Genomic DNA, 17,304 nt, shown 5'->3' with positions numbered 1-17,304 from the left:
GAACCTCTGCTGTAGATGATCTTCAGCAGGGAAGGTTTTATTTTGTGAGGCATGAGTCCCTGGTCTGGGTCTTGTCAGAGCAGGAGTGTCTTCTCTCCTTTAGTAAAAAGGGGAGGACTTCACTGGGTAGAGTGCCAACTTTAGGGGTATCTGGGTGTTCATGGCTTCCAAATGTACCATCTCATACCCCACCCACACTGAGTGCTTCAGTGCCTGGCTTTGGCTCAGAACATCTTCCAAGGTTACATAGAGAACCTCTTGAACAGCTCTGCTATCCTTGTGGTTAAACCCTGTGTCTAATTTCCAGCATGGTCTAGGCTATGGTTCTCGGAATAAAGGTGATCTTTAGAAGCTGCCCACAGGCCCCCTGACTTCCACGGCATACCCTGTGTTGACAGCAGATTTCCCTGAACCCACTGTTTTCTTCAAGTTTCCAAGGCAGTTAAGAGCCAGCCAACAGCACACTTCCAATTATACCGCTTCTGTATCTAGCGGGGTTGGAGTTCCTGCACTCTCTCATGTTGCCCTTCCATCTGGGAGCCTTCCTCATCACGAGTCCTAGTGATATGATGCTGTTGGACTAGCAAATAACCGAGTTTCATAATTTTGCTGGGCTCTTCCTTCCCATTCCTTTTTGTACCAATGGACTTAATTTTGTTTCCTGAAGCAGAACCCAAGACAAGGCTTCAGGTATATATATATATATATATATATATATATATATATATATATATATATATATATATATAAAATTATGTAGGAGATGATCGTAGGAAGGAGAAAGAAGGAAGGAAAAGGAGCAAACGGGAGGCAGATACAGGAAATGTTACTGTCAGCAATGAGAACCCAACTCTCCAGGTCTCGGCCCGCTGGCCAGTGTGTAGAATGCCTCCAGAGCCCTCCTTGTCACTGTGGCTCTTTCTTCCTGGGGTACTCCTGGGGCTTCAACTGTTTTGTAATTACAGTCTCACTTGAGTAAAGAAACATTTGTGTATGCCTCAATCTGAGTCTGATTGAGATCTTAGTTCTCATCTGAGTTTTCTCCCTCAGGGTTTCAGTGGAGCAATCTGGAAACTAGGGAGGTGCGATCAAAGGTCAGTGTCTCTCAGGGCCACTGGTCTGTGCTACTGATGAGAACACCTAGGACTGAGGAGGTGGTGTCACCTGAAAAGGTTAATTGAGTGTGGCCAAGTAAAAAAGGAAGCCAGTCTGTCCTTCCTGATTTTACTGTTCCTCATTTCTTACTCCATTCTCCCCAGAGCTGTAAGATTTGCTGCTAAGAGGCAAGGAAGTTTTGTTTCAAGGCTGAGATGTGTTTTTTTTCCCAGTAGTGTGATATTGGACAAATCATGCTGCCATACAGATCCTCAATTTCCTCATATACAAGATGGGAATTTTATAACAGATGTGAAGCTTTTAATCTGGGGCCTGGTACCTAGGGGTCTTCCTATAAGCGGATGTAGGGTCCTTGTTTTCTGACATATGGTAAGGGGCACCTAAGGTAGTCATAGGTGTGTCCTGTGTGGTAATAAGATAGTACATGGGGAGCCACTTTAAACACTGTAAGAGTGAACTATTGACTCTCTTTGGAGAGAGGTGGGTACAGATACCCAGCCAGGGAGAGTCTTGGTGGCCATTCAGGAGGACCAGAAAAGAAGACGATTAAAGGAGCTGGCCAGGAGCACAAAAACAATGGAGACCCTCTTTGACCACCATCTTGGCTCACATGACTTTTGAGGTAGCAACATTTGTGCCTTCAGAACCAGTCACCTGCCTGGCATCCCCTCTCATCCTCTTCTTGGAAACTTTGCTCCTTCTTTGTCAGGTTCCTGTGGAACATATACTTACTAAAGGTCTGCAAAAGCTGTCATCATTTACAATATTGGGAAACTGAGGCCCAAAGGAGAGGAAGGATTTGTTCAAGGACACCCTCCATTCTGAGGGGGAATCAAAGTAGAATCCAAGTCTCCATGAAGGGTTGTAAAGCCATGATCAGGAACATCTAGCTGCTTGGAGAGGCAGGGGTAAAAGTCACAGTCTTCTTTATTGTCTTTTGAAGACCAGGATGTGGGTGGGACTCAGACTTAGATTCGAATAAACACTATTGTCCACCTACTGTAGAATCAGCCTTTGAAGTCTACAAAGCTCTAAGGGTAGTCTGGCTGCAGTCAGTGCACTGTGTACACGTGTTGAAATGTCCAGTGAAGCCCACTCAGATGAAAAATGAAGTACATATTAATCAAAAATAAAACCCTTGCCAACTTTATGTGAACTCTGTCACCGGCAAATATGCATGTAAGCATTCATTAGACTGTTTAAATGCTCAAGTGTTGTTTAAATAGTGAGCCCCTTGACCCCACTCCAGGCAAGCTAGGGGTGGTTTAGAAATTCCCATTCTTCTACCTACACATCCTCAAAGATTATGGTCACCTCAAAGATGGGCAGTTTGAATAGCCAGGCTTTGATATAAACATCTCTTTTCTTCCTTAGCTGCAGTTTATGGTTCTTAACCATCAATTACGTCCATTGTTGGTCACTGGGTTCCAGAGGAAATTTGAGGCGAGACTTTTATTTTGTTTTTATATGTACATGTGTGTATATATATACATATATATGTACATATATGTTTTTTTCATTGAAAAATATATTTTTTCTCATGTAATATCTCCTGATTACAGTTTTCCCCTCCCTCTACTTCTCCCAGCTCCTCCTCATCTCCCTTCCCATCTGGATCCAGCCCCTTTCTGTCTCTCATTAGAAAACAGACAGGCTTCTATGGGATAATAATAAAATATAATATAAGAAGATAAAATATAAGATAAAAATAAAAAACTAGCACATTGGATTTGGATAAAACAAACAAACAAACAGAAAGAAAAGATCCCAAGAGAAGGCACAAGAAACAGAGACCTAATTGTTTACACATTCAGAAATCTCATAAAAACACTAAATTGGAAGCCATAATAGATACACAAAGGACTTGTATGATAAAAAGAAAAGAAAAATATAAATAAAATAAAATTAAAATTAAAAATAGTAAGATAAAATTAAAAAAATATGAGTCCTGACATGGCATTATGAGACAAGAAACCGCATGAGATGCTGTTGAGTTTGCATTCTCTTGGCCGTCTACTGCTGGCATGCAGCCTACCCTTAACAGCAGTATTATCCAGTGAGACTCCCTTGGAGGAAACTCAATTTTAATTTAAAGTGGTTATCAATTAGACATAGCTTCTGGTTTAGGGGTGGGGCATGTGTCAGCTTCTTTCAGCTCCAGGATTGCATTTAGTGCAGACCCAAGCAGGCCCTGTGCACTCTGCTTCAGTCCCTATGAGTTCATATGTGTTTCAGTCTTGCTGATTTAGAGGGCTCTGTTTTCTTAGTGTCCTTCATCACCCCTGGCTGTTATACTCTGGGGCTCCCTGAGCCCTGAGAGGAGGGGTTTTATGGAGACATCACGTTTAGGGCTGAGTGTTCCAAGGTCTTTCACTCTCTGCATAATGTCTGACTGTGGGTCTCTGTATTTATTCCCATCTGCTGCAGGGGAAAGCTTCTCTGATGACGGCTAAGCAAGGCACTAATTACACCCCCTATAAACCTATACACCCTCTCCCCCACGTGTGTGCACGCGCACGCACGTGTGCAAGCACACACACAACACTACATGCACACACATACATATCATTATTTAGTATTTTTATTTATGTGTATGTGTGCATGCCTACATGAGTTTATGTATACCATGTATGTGCAGGTACCTGTGGAGGTCAGAGGATGTGTAATTCTTGGAAATGGAGTTACAGGCAGTTGTGAGTGTCCTGATGAGGGTACTGAAAACTGAACTCAGGTCCTCTGGAAGAGTAATAAGTGCTCTTAACAAACATGGGAATAGATCATAATTGCAGAATGCTGACTCAAGACACAATTCAAACCAGAAAAAGTGCTATTTTGAGTGCACAGCATTAATTTTTTTAAAAAAATTAAAACTATGTTTTAAAAAATTGACCCACAACACAGCCATAATGCAAATATGTACTGCATCTGAGAAGTCACTATAACTTTAGCAAACATGCATTTTGTCAAGTTTGCCACAGTCCTCGCCGTGCCCTATTGCCTCTCTCCCAGTCATCTCCATACTTTGCTAGTTTGCTGCCTTCCTGGCTTCTGTAGGCACCAGTTACAGTTTGGATAGATCAAGTATCTCCTATGGATCAGGTATCTCCAGCTGGAGGTTCTGCTTTGAGAAACTATGGAAGCTTTTGGAGATGGACAGCTGGGGGAAGTGATTCATTTAGGGGAGGTCCTTGAGGATCTCTTGTTTCTGGCCTATTCCTAAGTCTCTCTCATTTCTGCTTAGCATATTTTTTTCCCCCACCACCACACACATCAGCTGCCATGACCCTTCTGAGACCATAAACAAACCTTTCCTTAATTTCTTTAAGTTGGGTGTTTTGTTATAGCAAAGAGAACGTCTGACCCACACAGCACCTGTGTTTGAGAACCCTGCCTTAGTGGTTCCCGAGAGTCCTTTCCACGTCTGTCATCCTATGAGTTCCAAGCCTGTAATATGCTTTCTCTCAGCACAAGCGTTAATCATTACCTACTCCGTATGTAAATCAGAGCGAGAACGTCTTGCTTGGCCAATTCTCTGAAATCTTGCTTTGATGTTAATCATGATTTCTTCTGCGTCCTGTGTCTTGCCTGTTCAGCACTTGTCTACTCACAGGAAACACTTTCTGGTCCCTGACTGAAGTTCTCTGAGGCCAGCAGCAGCTGTGGATATCCAGACAGTTGAGGCAGGCCAACCAGATGAGTGGGGATTGGGTGCACCCAGGACAGGCCCTAATCTGGGTCATTTGGATCTTTGCAGCCATCATCAGGGGTGAGATGGTCAGGGGGAGATGAGGGCTCTCAGGATGCGGGAGAAGGGTAGGATTTTCTACTGGGGGAAATGAACTTATTTCCCAGAGGTCTTTGGGGGCCCATTGTGGGCTGTGTAGACCCTTGGGGCTTCAGTATCTGGTGTTGTTGGAAGTGTGGGAGCCTCCTTCTCAGAGGCAGACAAAGTTGGAAAGGATTGACTCTGTCCTTGAGGTTACTCACACCCGGTAAGGAAAGGCACCATCCTGGGCCCTGGGGAGACATGTGGACTGGAGCCTGTGCTCTATGGCATGGCCTGTGGACAAGTGCCAGAGCAGGTAGTGCCCAAACTCCTGGGTCCTGCTAAGTAAGTAATCGGAGGCTTCATATTCTGTGCAAAACCCAAGATACTAGCTTGCCTACTCATCCAAAGCACCGTCTTCAAACTCTGGGAAGTACAAGAGCTGATTTCAGCTGTTATTATCATGAGAGGTTTTTCTTTTTTTTGCATTTTCACTGATATATTTTCATTTTCATATGTAACCAAAGCAGCTACCTAACTTATCCAAACAACTCTATAGATATTATTGCCCAGGAATCCTCCAGGCTAAATTTTAAAGGTAATTTACTTAGGTAAAAAAAAAAACAAAAAACCACACAACCCACCATCCTGTAACTTCAGGCAGTGATTGACATGTGGTGGTTTTGTGGTGAGTATGCAATGATAAGAGTGTGGTAGACCCAGCCATCAGCTTGGCAGGATCCAGGCATCTACAGAGCTCCAAAGAAAGGGACCACTTTGGTACAGAAGGAAAGCTTCTCCTCAAGTTCTTTGGTGTGGTAGTGGGTGCTCAGTAGCAACTGAGGCAGGCCCCTGTGGTGGTGGCTTCTCAATCAATCCTGAATGAAGAGGACCTTGACTCAAAGAGAAAGTCCCAGCTCCTGTGGCCTCTGGGTGGAGAAAGAGCACCCCTGAAGGGAGCCCCGGGGTGTCCAGCTGTCTCCCTCTTTTCATCCTGCTCCTCAGTTCTCCCTTGTGTTTCCTCAGGGTCTGTGACTGAAGAGCCACATAGGTATACCAGGCTGGGATGGGTGAAGGGGAAGCAAGTCACTGTGCTGGGAAGCCTCACACCTGTCAACGTGTTCCTGGGGATCCCTTTTGCTGCACCCCCACTTGGAGCCCTGAGATTTTCCACTCCCCAGCCGGCGAGCCCCTGGCATGGCTTGCAAGAAGCCACCACCTATCCCAATTTGTAAGTCATGGGTGGCCTGTGGTTCTGGGGACTGGGAGAGATTGCTGGGGGAACATAGGTCATGAAGTCCAGGGGCAGAGGAGAGGGAAGATGGACGTGGAGGTGGGAAGGGCCACAGACCTGGGTGAGTGTTTCCGTGTCTCAGGACGCCCACACCGGCTGCTCAGCAGAACTGCTGGAGCCTTGTTAGAAATGTGTATGTTCCCTGGCCTCTTCTAAGTTTCATGAATCAGAACCCCCTAAGCTGGGCCCGGGAATCTGAATGATCCGAAAGCTCTGTGGCATTCTGAGTCCTGAGCAGGTCTAAGAAGTGTTGTGATGGGTTGCCTGAATCTTTCAATGAAAGGGACTTTCCTGGTGTTTCGGTGTGGCCCTTTACCCTGGACTGGCCTTTATGGTCAATCTGGATGAGGGATTCAGAGAGCAGAGCCACAGTGTGTGTGTGTGTGTGTGTGTGTGTGTGTGTGTGTGTGTGTGTAACTCTCGTAGTCTCAGTTGGGCTTAATGCAAGGCCTGGACCACAGTGGGAACTCCATAAATGTCCGTGTAATGACAACATGGCTGCTGTATTAGTTTTCTAGTCTCTGTGACCAAATTCTGACTGAAAATGATTGAAGGGAAGACGGGCTGATTTGGGTCCACAGTTTGAGCAGATGCCATCAATGTAGCAGAGTCTGTGGCGGCAGGAGACTGCAGCTGGGGCTCCTCACATCTGGGCAGATGAGGAAGCAGAGAGCAGGCCATGCTTCTGCCTTTTTTTCCTTTTTCCTTCACCGTGAGACCTCAGTCCATAGGTCACATTTAGGGTAGATCCCAGAGGAGCATCTTCTAGGTGATTCCAAATCCAGTCACACTGACAATGAAGATTAACCATCACAGATGCCTCTGTGACACAAGGGAGGTAAGTAGCTTCCAGCCAGTGAAGAGAGGCAGGTGGTTAACCAGTTACCATGTTAGTTGTGGAAGATTGCTAGAACACTGTGTGGGGCAAGAAGACCTGAAAATCCCCAGGGATCTCCAATTCTGGTTTTGTGAAGGCCTTAGGTTGGGTTACATGGGGTTAAAGGAGTATCTTGGTATTAGAACATTCCCTACACCCCAAAAGATGACTTCATGCAGTTCACATGTGGACTGAAAATAATATGAAAAAAACTCATTAGTTGGTTATTTTTTGTTTATCTATTCATTCACTTATTTATTCAACTCATTCAGTACCAACTCCAGAATTGGATATCATTAGGACTTGGGGGTTTCCACAGTGGACTAATGAGGTTCTTCAGTTTACAATGGGATTATGTCCTAAAACGTTATAAATTGAAAATATGTTTACTTCACCTACCTTACATACACTACCCTACATCAACCCCCAATCATATAATACATGGGTATGTGCCCCTGTGACACTGTGGCCATTCACCTACACAACTGAGCATCTTGAGTACTGGCCCACATGAAGCTCACCCAGCTAAAGATCAAAACTCAGCATTTGAAGCCTGGTTTCTGTGGACTGCATATTGATTTTTCACATTATAAAGTTAAGAAAAAACATCAGATCATCGTGTGTTGGGGACTGTTCTTTCCTCAAGGAGCATGTAGACCAGTAATGAGGAAGGACAGAGAAAAAGAATTGATAATTAAAATGTAAGGAGCCAAGGCAACCACCAGGGGTCAGAGAAGGCAAATGATGGAGCAGAGAACCACCCAGCCTAGCTTTAAGGAAAGAAAGGTCAGGCATGCCTTTGTGGAAAGCAATGAGGCCTGAATTTATGAATGACCACATACAAAGGAGCCAGGAGCACAACCACCTAAGCAGGAATATGTTCCAGTGGTGGTTTCTTACTGTTCACTAGTGTCCACTCGTCTATCAAGAAAACAACTAATAATGACAGAGCACTTATGTCTGGCAGAAACGTCCACACACACAATTTCACTTAAGTCACCCCTTAGCCTTTTGGCTAAGATCAAATGTAGTACATTCTCATTTTTAGTGTATGTCAGGCTCTGTGCTAAGAACTGTGGGGTACAGAACTGATTAATCCAGACTCACAGGCTTTTTAGCTGCTCATAGTTGAGTTGGAGAAGATGATGATGTTATGAGCAAGCCTGGGCTAAGTTCTAGGGCACACCATGCATTCTGTGAGTGTTTCTAAAGAACAGCTATGGCCACTCAGAGAAATCTCAAAAGGCTTCTTGGAAGAGGGGTATTTGGATTGAATCTGAAAGAAAAGGATGATTGTGAGCCAGAGCACATCAGGAGAAGCAATTGAGGCGGAGGGAGCTTGAGCAAAGCCTGGGTACAGGAGTCTTCTGTGTCTATCTGGGTTCCTGGTACGGAGACTGCAGGAAGGCTCCTTTGCTCCTCTGTCAGGAGAGAGCCTTTGCTGTGCGACTCAGTGGTGGGTATAGACAGGGAATGTCCTTGGGGTTAATGACACAATTATTTTGGAAAACGAGCTTTCCTATCCAGGAACTGGATAAAAGGAAATCATCATTTGTTAGTTAGTTTGCTTGTTTCTGAAAGGAGAGGCCTAGGGGGCACAATCAGATTCTGTACCAATAGTTCTGACATGCCTCAGGGCTCACAAGGGATGGCTGGGCCTTGCCTCTGCCCCAAGAACTGGCCCCTCCCAGAAAGTCATTCTCTCTCTCTCTCTCTCTCTCTCTCTCTCTCTCTCTCTCTCTCTCTCTCTCTCTCTCTCTCTCTCTCCCTCCCCCCTCAGGTGCCTTCAGAACCTAGAGTGGCTCACCACATATCAAATAATGCTCAAAGTGCATTACCCTAAATTTGGAGTCTCAGAAGACTGTCTGTATCTCAACATTCATGCACCAGCCCACGCCGACGATGGCTCCAATCTCCCGGTAAGGTTGCCTGCTGCACTGGACATCTGCTGGCAGGTCTGGGCACCATCTGGGCATGGGGGCATCTAGAATCAGACCTATCCTCCTATTGGGTAAGGGAAGTTTCATCACACAAGTAACTTGTTTTTTGAAAAGTTGTAATGATAGCTGTCCCCTATCATTGTCTCTGTTGGATATATCAATGGTTATGATTTAACTTTCAATTTTTGTTTCACTTTGCTCCCCACCCAGGTAAGTATTAAAATTGTATGAGCAATTTAGGAAAGATACAGTTTAAAAGGCTTCTGATTGCTTTTTGAGTTTGAGAACCCCTCTTTTTAAAAGAGTATAATTGAGTAATTCAACTTTTCTTATCTAATTAAGACAGTCAAGTACTGATGCCAAGTATTTCATTTAAGAACATGAGGAACCCTGTAGATGAATGAAGGAAGGTTTTCTATGACCTGTATTTTGGCCACACCCTCTCTCTCAGCATCCTCTCTCCCCATGCCTCTGTAACTGGGAGAGCCTTTCTGGGGTATCAGGCAGCAACATTTGCCAAGTACCTACTGTGTGCCAGGCATTGGACATTGTATCATTCAACACAGTGTGTAAGGATGGTTGAGCTCACTTTGCAGATAAGGAAATTGAGACACAAGGAGTGCACATGTGCTCACTCTATGTTGTACAGGGCCAGCGCTTTCCCTCCATGGCTCTCTTCTCTTTTCCTGACCCAAGGGCTATAGTCCCAAATACAGAGTTAGAAAAATGGAAGAGATTTACTATGATCTATGAAAGTAGTGACAATACCATTTGAATAGTATTTTGTGTTCACTGGTCCTAATTTTTCCAAAACAAAGCAAAGTTTCTGTACCCCCTTTTGTCCCCTTTTACACCGAAGGTTAAAAAAAAAAAAAAAGAAACCTCTTCAGCTGATGTCTTAGTAATTTGTCTTATCAATGTGATAGAATACCCAGACAAAAGCAACTTCAGGGAGAAAGGGTTTGGCTCACAGTTCCAGGGTTCAGTCAAACTGGGGACGGGAATGCTGATGCTCACTTCTCTTGCTTCTCTTAGCTCAGCCCAGGACTCCAGGCCCACACTGGGATGGGTCTTTCCATTCAGTTCTCCTAATGTAGATAGTCTTTCACAACTAGGCCCAGAGGCTAGCCTGTCTAGACAAGGATCACACGCTCTCCTGGAAGCATATCTCCTAGGTGACTCCAGAGCAGTGGTTCTCAACCTTCCTAATGCTGCGATCCTTTACTACAGTTCCTCATGTTGTGGTGACCCTCAACCCTAAAGTTATTTCGTTGCTACTTCATAACTATAGTTTTGCTACTGTTGTGGATCGTAATGTAAATATCTGTGTTTTCTGAGGGTCTTAGGTGACCCCTGTGAAAGGATCATTCGACCCCCAGATGGTTGAGACCCACAGGTTGAGAAAGACTGCTCTAGAGCCTGTGAAGTTGACAGTTTTAACAACACAGCCACTGGCCTTATGTGTGCCTTACGATGGTTTCTGTCTTCCTGTGGGCCACAGGCTCAATGGGCTTCCGTTATCAGTCTCTGAGCACTTGAACTGAGCAAACACTCTTGTAAAAGCTTTAACTACAAATGCTTATTTGGACTTCACAAAAACCTCTGAAGTGAGATATTTATGCTCTTCACAACTCTTACACAAGGGAAAACAAAAACAACAATCCCCAGAGAAGTTGAGTAGCCTGTCTGTGTTCGCTCAGCTAATCAAATCATCTACTTACTCTGAGGACAGAGTCTATATGCTTAACCCTGGATCTTATTTAAAAAATAAGATCTTAGATCCTACTTATAAAGAAGAGTGAGGCATTTATATTTTTCTCAATAAAAAATAATCCAACAAGTATGGAAAGATATTGACGAGAGTGATTCTGTGTCCTCAGGTCATGGTGTGGATACCAGGAGGTGGCTTTGAGACTGGCTCAGCCTCCATCTTTGATGGGTCTGCCCTGGCTGCCTATGAGGACGTGTTGATTGTGACCATCCAGTACCGCCTAGGGATATTTGGCTTCTTCACGTGAGTCTCTTCTGGTGAATGACACGCCAGACCACAAAGGGAAGCTGGAACAGTAGCTGTGGGCAGCTACCTTAGGAGGAAAGAACCTTCAGTGGTATTGTGTAAATTAGGTCCTAATTAGTTAGGTAACTTAGCACATTAACATAAAACCCCTCAAATCCCAGCAGTTAAAAGGACCTCTTTCTCATTAAGGACAGTCCAGGTTTGTGCCCCCAATGGACAGATAGCCTTATGCATGGTTAACCAGTGCTCCAGGACTCTTCTATCTTGTGGCTCTGGTGTCAAATTGTCTAGATCTGAATCTCCAGCAATGGAGAAATCATAGAGGGTCTCACAGAGGACATGTTCCTGGATAAGCCTGAAGATGGCATTCGTCACTTCTGTTCACATACTACAGGGAAGAAGGCATTCACATGGCACACTGGGCTGCAAAGAAGACAGAGACAGGAAGTGTAGCCCAGTGGTGTGACCTGGAATTGTGTGAATATGAAAGGCCTGACTGGGCAGGGATCTGAATACCGTGGTGTTCATGGAATTTGGAACTTTATCTTTTAAAGACTGAGAGTCCTACAATTATCCTGCTCGGAGATATGTACCAGGAAGTGTACTCTGGAAGAGACTGGAGGCTAGACCGTGCTTGACGGCTGTCCATTAACAAATGGGAGGCCAGTGAGGAGGCTACTGCTGTCTTGTTGAATCTATGCAAGGTTGAGTCATGAAAAGAAGAGGTAGCACATGTAACACAGTGTGCCTGGTATCTACCTTTCTAGCAGTCCCATGGAACAAGTATTATTGTTATCCTTAGCTTCCACATGAGGAACTGGAGGCCCAGTTGGTTAAGTGACTGGCCCAAGCTCACCCAGACCATGGATGGCCAGGCAATGAATTCTGTGCAACAGCTTGAGATCTTAATGATTGTGGTGAGGTGCTTGTGCACCCTGAGGGAGGAATGGGAACATTGTGAGACCCACCATGTAATGAAGGTTAAATTGGCCGGGCTTGGGGAAGGCTGGGAATGAGATGTTAGTCTAAGCCAGCATGGTCACAAACTGACAAAGGGGTGTAGAAGGAGGAACAGGTTGGGGAACTAGAGGATGATAGGGGATAGGATCCTGAGATTTCTCACTCAGAATGTGTACCACGTGCTAGTTCTGGGTCCCAGTGGCTTTTTTTTCTGTTGTTGATCTATGTTATTTTCCTGTGTTTTTTATGAATTGCTCAATAATTGTGGGAAACATCCAGCTTTTTGAGGCATTGAATGGGGTATAATTAGGAGCGTGGATTCTGAGGCTAGAATCATTGAATCCTAATTCTTTCTAGATCTTTCTGGTAAAGAGATCTCTGTGCTTGAATTTCCTAGTCTGTTTAAACAAGATGCACATTTTGATGGCATGCTCACAGAATTAACTGAAAAGAGCTGACACAAGCTGTGGCCACGGGGGTAGTTTGCCCCTGTCCTGTTCTCTCTGTCCAGCATGGAAGGAGAATGGAGTGGTGGGATACATAGTCCAGTCTTTCTCCCCTCTCAACTCTCAGTACCTCATGCCAATGGCCTAAGTGACGCAACTTCTAGAGATCAGCCTTTTGGTAGCAGGGCAGAAAAAAACCCAGAGAGGCAGAGAGGGCAATGTTGAGAACCACTCCTCTTGAAGGCTGTGAAGGTTATTAGCTGTACACTTCTTGGGGCCATGCTGGGTACACCTGCTGCTATGGGCATTGCTTTTGCTCTTAATAAACTAGGCAATTTAGGATTTTGTCATTCACTGGCTCAAGTGGCAGAGATAACTCTCACCAGCAGGATTTTTCGGGATCCATGGGTTAAGGGGAGCCAAGAACACCCTAACATTGGACATACAGTATTGCATGTGTACTTCTCTGGAGTACAGAACTTCCACCATTCTTGAGGAAATCCCAGGACGTGAGAACTAAGCCTGTTGTGCTCAGCTCCTGTAGGGATCTGGTTCTCAGTGTACTGCCAGCTCACACCTTACTGAGAACTGTGGGACTACAGGACACATAGGAGCTAGCTAAGAACTCCCACTTTGCCTCTTATCCCTAGCACACGGGACCAGTATGCCCCCGGGAACTGGGCCTTCCACGACCAGCTGGCTGCCCTGCTATGGGTCAAGAACAACATCAAGTTCTTCGGTGGAAACCCTGATTCCGTGACTGTCTTTGGTGGCTCAGCGGGAGCCATAAGCATTTCTAGCCTGGTGAGTTTTCTGCTTTGACTTGGATGACTCTTAGCTAGGGTGGTTATAAGCATAGAGACAAGACATCACCCACATTTGGTTGCTGTTGTTATGTTGAATACATACAATTTTATTTTCTTGGGGTTCGAAAATGAAACTTTTATCAGTTCTTTGAGTATTTCATACATGCATACAATGTGTTTTGATCATACTCATCCCCTTCCTCTTCCTCTGAATTCCTCTAAAATCCACCTCTTCCTGCTTCATGTCCTTTTTGATTTTTAATAACCCACTGAGTTCCGTTTCTGCTGCTCATATCCACATGGGTATGGAGGAGTCTATGGGAGTAGAAAACACATTTACAAATACATATTGCTTCATAGGTAAGTTGTAAGTCTCGGGCACAGTCTCATTTCATGAACAAGATAGCAGTCACCAGGAGAGTTTAGATGAATTCCCAAGGTTACATAATGAGTGATAATTTGAGGGGGGAAAATCCCTGTGTTTGTAGAGTTGCATCTCTACACTCTAATCATCAGGACTGCTAAGCACTTGTTTGTAGTAGTCACACACACACACACACACACACACACACACACACACACACGGTAGTAGGTGGCATCATATCTTGTGAACAAGCAGAGAGAACATGCACTTGGAACTGCTCACTGTGTTACCACTCTCTCCTGAGAACTACTTCAGTCCTTCCCAAAGCTACGGTCCCTCTTTGGCTCTGCCTCTTGTAGGTTTCACACTGTTTCCTAATACCGCCATCCTAGAGACCAAAAAATCTAGCATTTGGACCTTCTGTGTGTGTGTGGCGGGGGAGGGGTGTCACATAAACCATACCATTGTTCAGTAGAAAAACCCAGCTAAAGCATGAATAATGAAAGATGTGTAGATACACACAGAGTGCTCATGCCTCACTGAGAGCTGGATACAGACATTGTCCTTTTAGATCTGGTCTGCTGCCCAGAGTTTGGACATGCATCCTTTTGTATAGATCAGCTGCAGAAATCACTTCCTTTGAGTACAGTTTTTGAGATTTTTTTTTTATAGTTAGTACCCATTTATACATTACAAAGTAGCTTGTAGTCTGCAAGTACCTTGTAGAAAACCACCCTTACACTATTATAACAGGATAGCAGGTTTTTATGGTTTTCCCTCAAAGATTTCACTCTTCTCCACACCAAATTTGACAGCAATATTTTTTTAGCCACCCATCTTTATCAATTTTTCCCTAGACACAATGCTTTCTTTTCACATGGAAGGTCCACTGTTTCACACTATATTCCCTTGATTGTATTATCACAGTAACAAGTGCAGCTGACAGTACAACTTTGGGAATAACATACTCTTGGCATAGGACTGGTAGGAACAGAAATGCTTGAATATGCTAGAGAATGACTGTCCCCAAATGGTAGAATTCCATGGCATAAATTAGCATGTTAATAAGAGATCAGTCACAAGGTAGTGGATTAAAAGGGTTTCTGCTGTACAGGGCCCAACACTACTCAGAGTAATTTTATGTTTTCAGTCTTCCTCTCTAAGAAGGACCATGTTAACACACTTTATATATATGACAAGGGTCACCCTTCATGACTGAAATTGGACAGGCACTGAGCGAACATTCATATTCATTATTTCTCCTACTATAAATAAAAATATTTATGACCTGATGCAATTTTTGTTACAGTGTTTTGTAGCAAAACTGTTGCTACAGTGTTTTGCTGCAGAGGAATAAATTGATGCTTGGGAATATTAAGTGACTTGCTAGAAGCAAGGGGGGAGAGACACTAGAAACCATGTCAGACTAGTTAAGTGTTCCCAAAGCCAATCGTGGAGGTCCATGCCTGTAATCCTGGTACTTGGAGGCTGAGGCAGAAGGATGGAGGGAGCCTGGGCTATAGAGGAAGATCCTGTTTTAAAAGCAGAAAAAAAATTAATAAAGAAATGGGGACTTACAGTGTTGGAGCCTGGTGGCTTTGCCCAGCAGGTCTGCATAAAGCAGATGATTGGACCACGGGCCTGAGTATCAGGTGTTTGGAAGGGTCTACACTTGGCTGTATTGAGCAAGGGGGAGGTCTTTTGCTTCTCCCCTAGGCATTGTGATAAAAAGCCCCCTGGAACAAAGTTCAGAGCTGGTGGGTTGAGACCCAGGCCCTCCCGAGGCTATCCTGTGTTTCTGTCTTTCCTCTCGTCATCTAGGTATCTCTTTCTAGCTAATATTTCTCACTTCTCCCTACTCAGGAGTACCCAGGGTTGTAAAAGTGGCAGCTGGTCCACCACATTACAGAAGTGAAATAACTCATCTAAGCCTCTGTATCTAGTCCTTGAACTCCCAAGCAGGGCTCTCCAGGCCAAAGTAGGATCCTGAAGGGGCTTCCTGGGACGATGTCTTTAAGGAAGGAATCGGTAGCATGTATAATGGGTGTAATTCTGGGATAACTGCTGCTGGCTACATTTTCTTCTTAGGTTCTGTCTCCTTTGAGAAAGGACTTATTCCACAGAGCCATCATGCAGAGTGGAGTGGCCATCATTCCTAGCCTGAAGAGCCTTGATGATGAGCTGAAAACTGATGTAGGTACATTGCTCACACCCTCCTCAGTCCCCTGAAACCAGCTTCTCATTACAGTCTTAGATTTTCCCACTGACTATGTCCGAAGAATCTTATGCTAGTCCAGTGGCAATCTTGGGCCTGTATGAAAGGTCTGTTCAACAGGAAAAGGTTTAAACACACAGCACAACGTTATGGGTGTGTGTATGCATGTCAGTCACAGAGCAGTGGTTCTCAACCTGTGGGTCATGATGCCTGGGGGTTGAATGACCATTCACGGGAGTCACCTGAGACCATCAGACAACAGAGATATTTACATTATAACAGTAGCAAAATTATAGTTCTGAAGTAGCAAGGAAAATCATTTTATGGTTGTGGATCACCACAACATGAGGAATTGTATTAAAGGGTCACAGCATTAGGAAGGTTGAGAACCACTGTCAGAGAGGGAAGGAGTCCACCTACACAACGCAACATTGATGTTGTGCCTGGGTGTGCACATGTGTGATATAGTTCTTAAATAATTTTTGTGGGGACACAAATCAGTCCCAGTTATTCTCAGTATTCTGTGTAGTTAGTCTTCTGTGCCTGCCACATTTTATGCTATCCTAGAGTAAAATGTTAAGAAAGACCCTGGGGCTGTTTCCAGCTCTTTGGGGCAGATGGAGTGACTAATGGGGTTTGTGGGATGAAGTAGGGTGCATATCCCAGATACTTGTCATCCCCTGGGAATTATTCATTCTAGTGGTTGCATTATCCTTTTTATTTCTTTCCCTTCCTCCTCCCCCACTCTCCCTCCCTCTGTCCCTCTGTCCCTCCATCCCTCCCTCCATCCCTCCCTCCGTCCCTTACTCCCTCCTTTCCTCACTCCCTCTCTTTCTTTTCTTGAGGTGGATATCTTACTATGTTGCCCAGGCTGGTCTCAAAGCTCTGGCCTGAAGAGACCCTCCTATCTCAGTCTCTAGAGTATATGGAACTACACTCGTGTACTGTCATTAAGCTTATATGGTCTATTTTCTTAAACACAATGTAGAAAATAGCACCCTTCCAAAGTCTAAACAGGGTCATAAAATTGTGAACTAGCTTCAGTATAAATGAGTACTGATTTTGGTAATGCTTAATACAAAACTACTTTCAGCTTATGCATTGATTTATTCACCCCAAAGCGTTTATTGAGTGTTCTTAGTTTCCCAGTGTTGTATTAGGACTCACAGCTTTATCAGTGGAGAAAGCATATCCTCATCTAGAGAAGACATGATTTTGTTATGGAGGACTTGAGCTGGAGTCTGAGGATTGGTGTGGAAGGTGGTCCTTGACTGACTGACTGTCACATGTAGACTCTATATGTTGACTATGTATGCAGCCTATGTTGAATCTTCAAAGCACCCATGACTCCTGGAAGCTTAAGGGCAATTGTAAATGGACAAGTTCTACAAATATGGAAAGCTTGATGATAGGGCAAAAAGTTGCCTAGCATTGGCCTGGGTAGCAAAGGTGTGGAACACTGGAGGGATATGAGATCAGGGGAAGAAGGACCTTATGGGATTG

General features: G+C 44.4%; 1 protein-coding gene across 1 annotated transcript in view; it reads left to right on the top strand.

Annotated features, from left to right (window-relative positions):
• Positions 1–4,679: 4,679 nt before the first annotated feature.
• Ces5a (carboxylesterase 5A) overlaps positions 4,680–17,304 on the top strand; it is a 28,350-nt gene continuing 15,725 nt past the window's right edge. Inside the window, exons 1-6 of the mRNA XM_059264556.1 lie at positions 4,680–4,882; positions 5,909–6,113; positions 8,834–8,972; positions 10,874–11,007; positions 13,067–13,220; positions 15,675–15,779. Coding sequence (XP_059120539.1) covers positions 4,810–4,882; positions 5,909–6,113; positions 8,834–8,972; positions 10,874–11,007; positions 13,067–13,220; positions 15,675–15,779 — 810 coding nt within the window. The 5' untranslated portion in view covers positions 4,680–4,809. The remainder of the gene's footprint in view (positions 4,883–5,908; positions 6,114–8,833; positions 8,973–10,873; positions 11,008–13,066; positions 13,221–15,674; positions 15,780–17,304) is intronic.

The sequence above is a fragment of the Peromyscus eremicus genome, chromosome 5 (genome assembly GCF_949786415.1).
Source record: "Peromyscus eremicus chromosome 5, PerEre_H2_v1, whole genome shotgun sequence".
Classification (NCBI taxonomy): domain Eukaryota; kingdom Metazoa; phylum Chordata; class Mammalia; order Rodentia; family Cricetidae; genus Peromyscus; species Peromyscus eremicus.
Note: the sequence above shows the minus strand (reverse complement) of the source record. Positions and strands in the feature narration are given on the sequence as shown.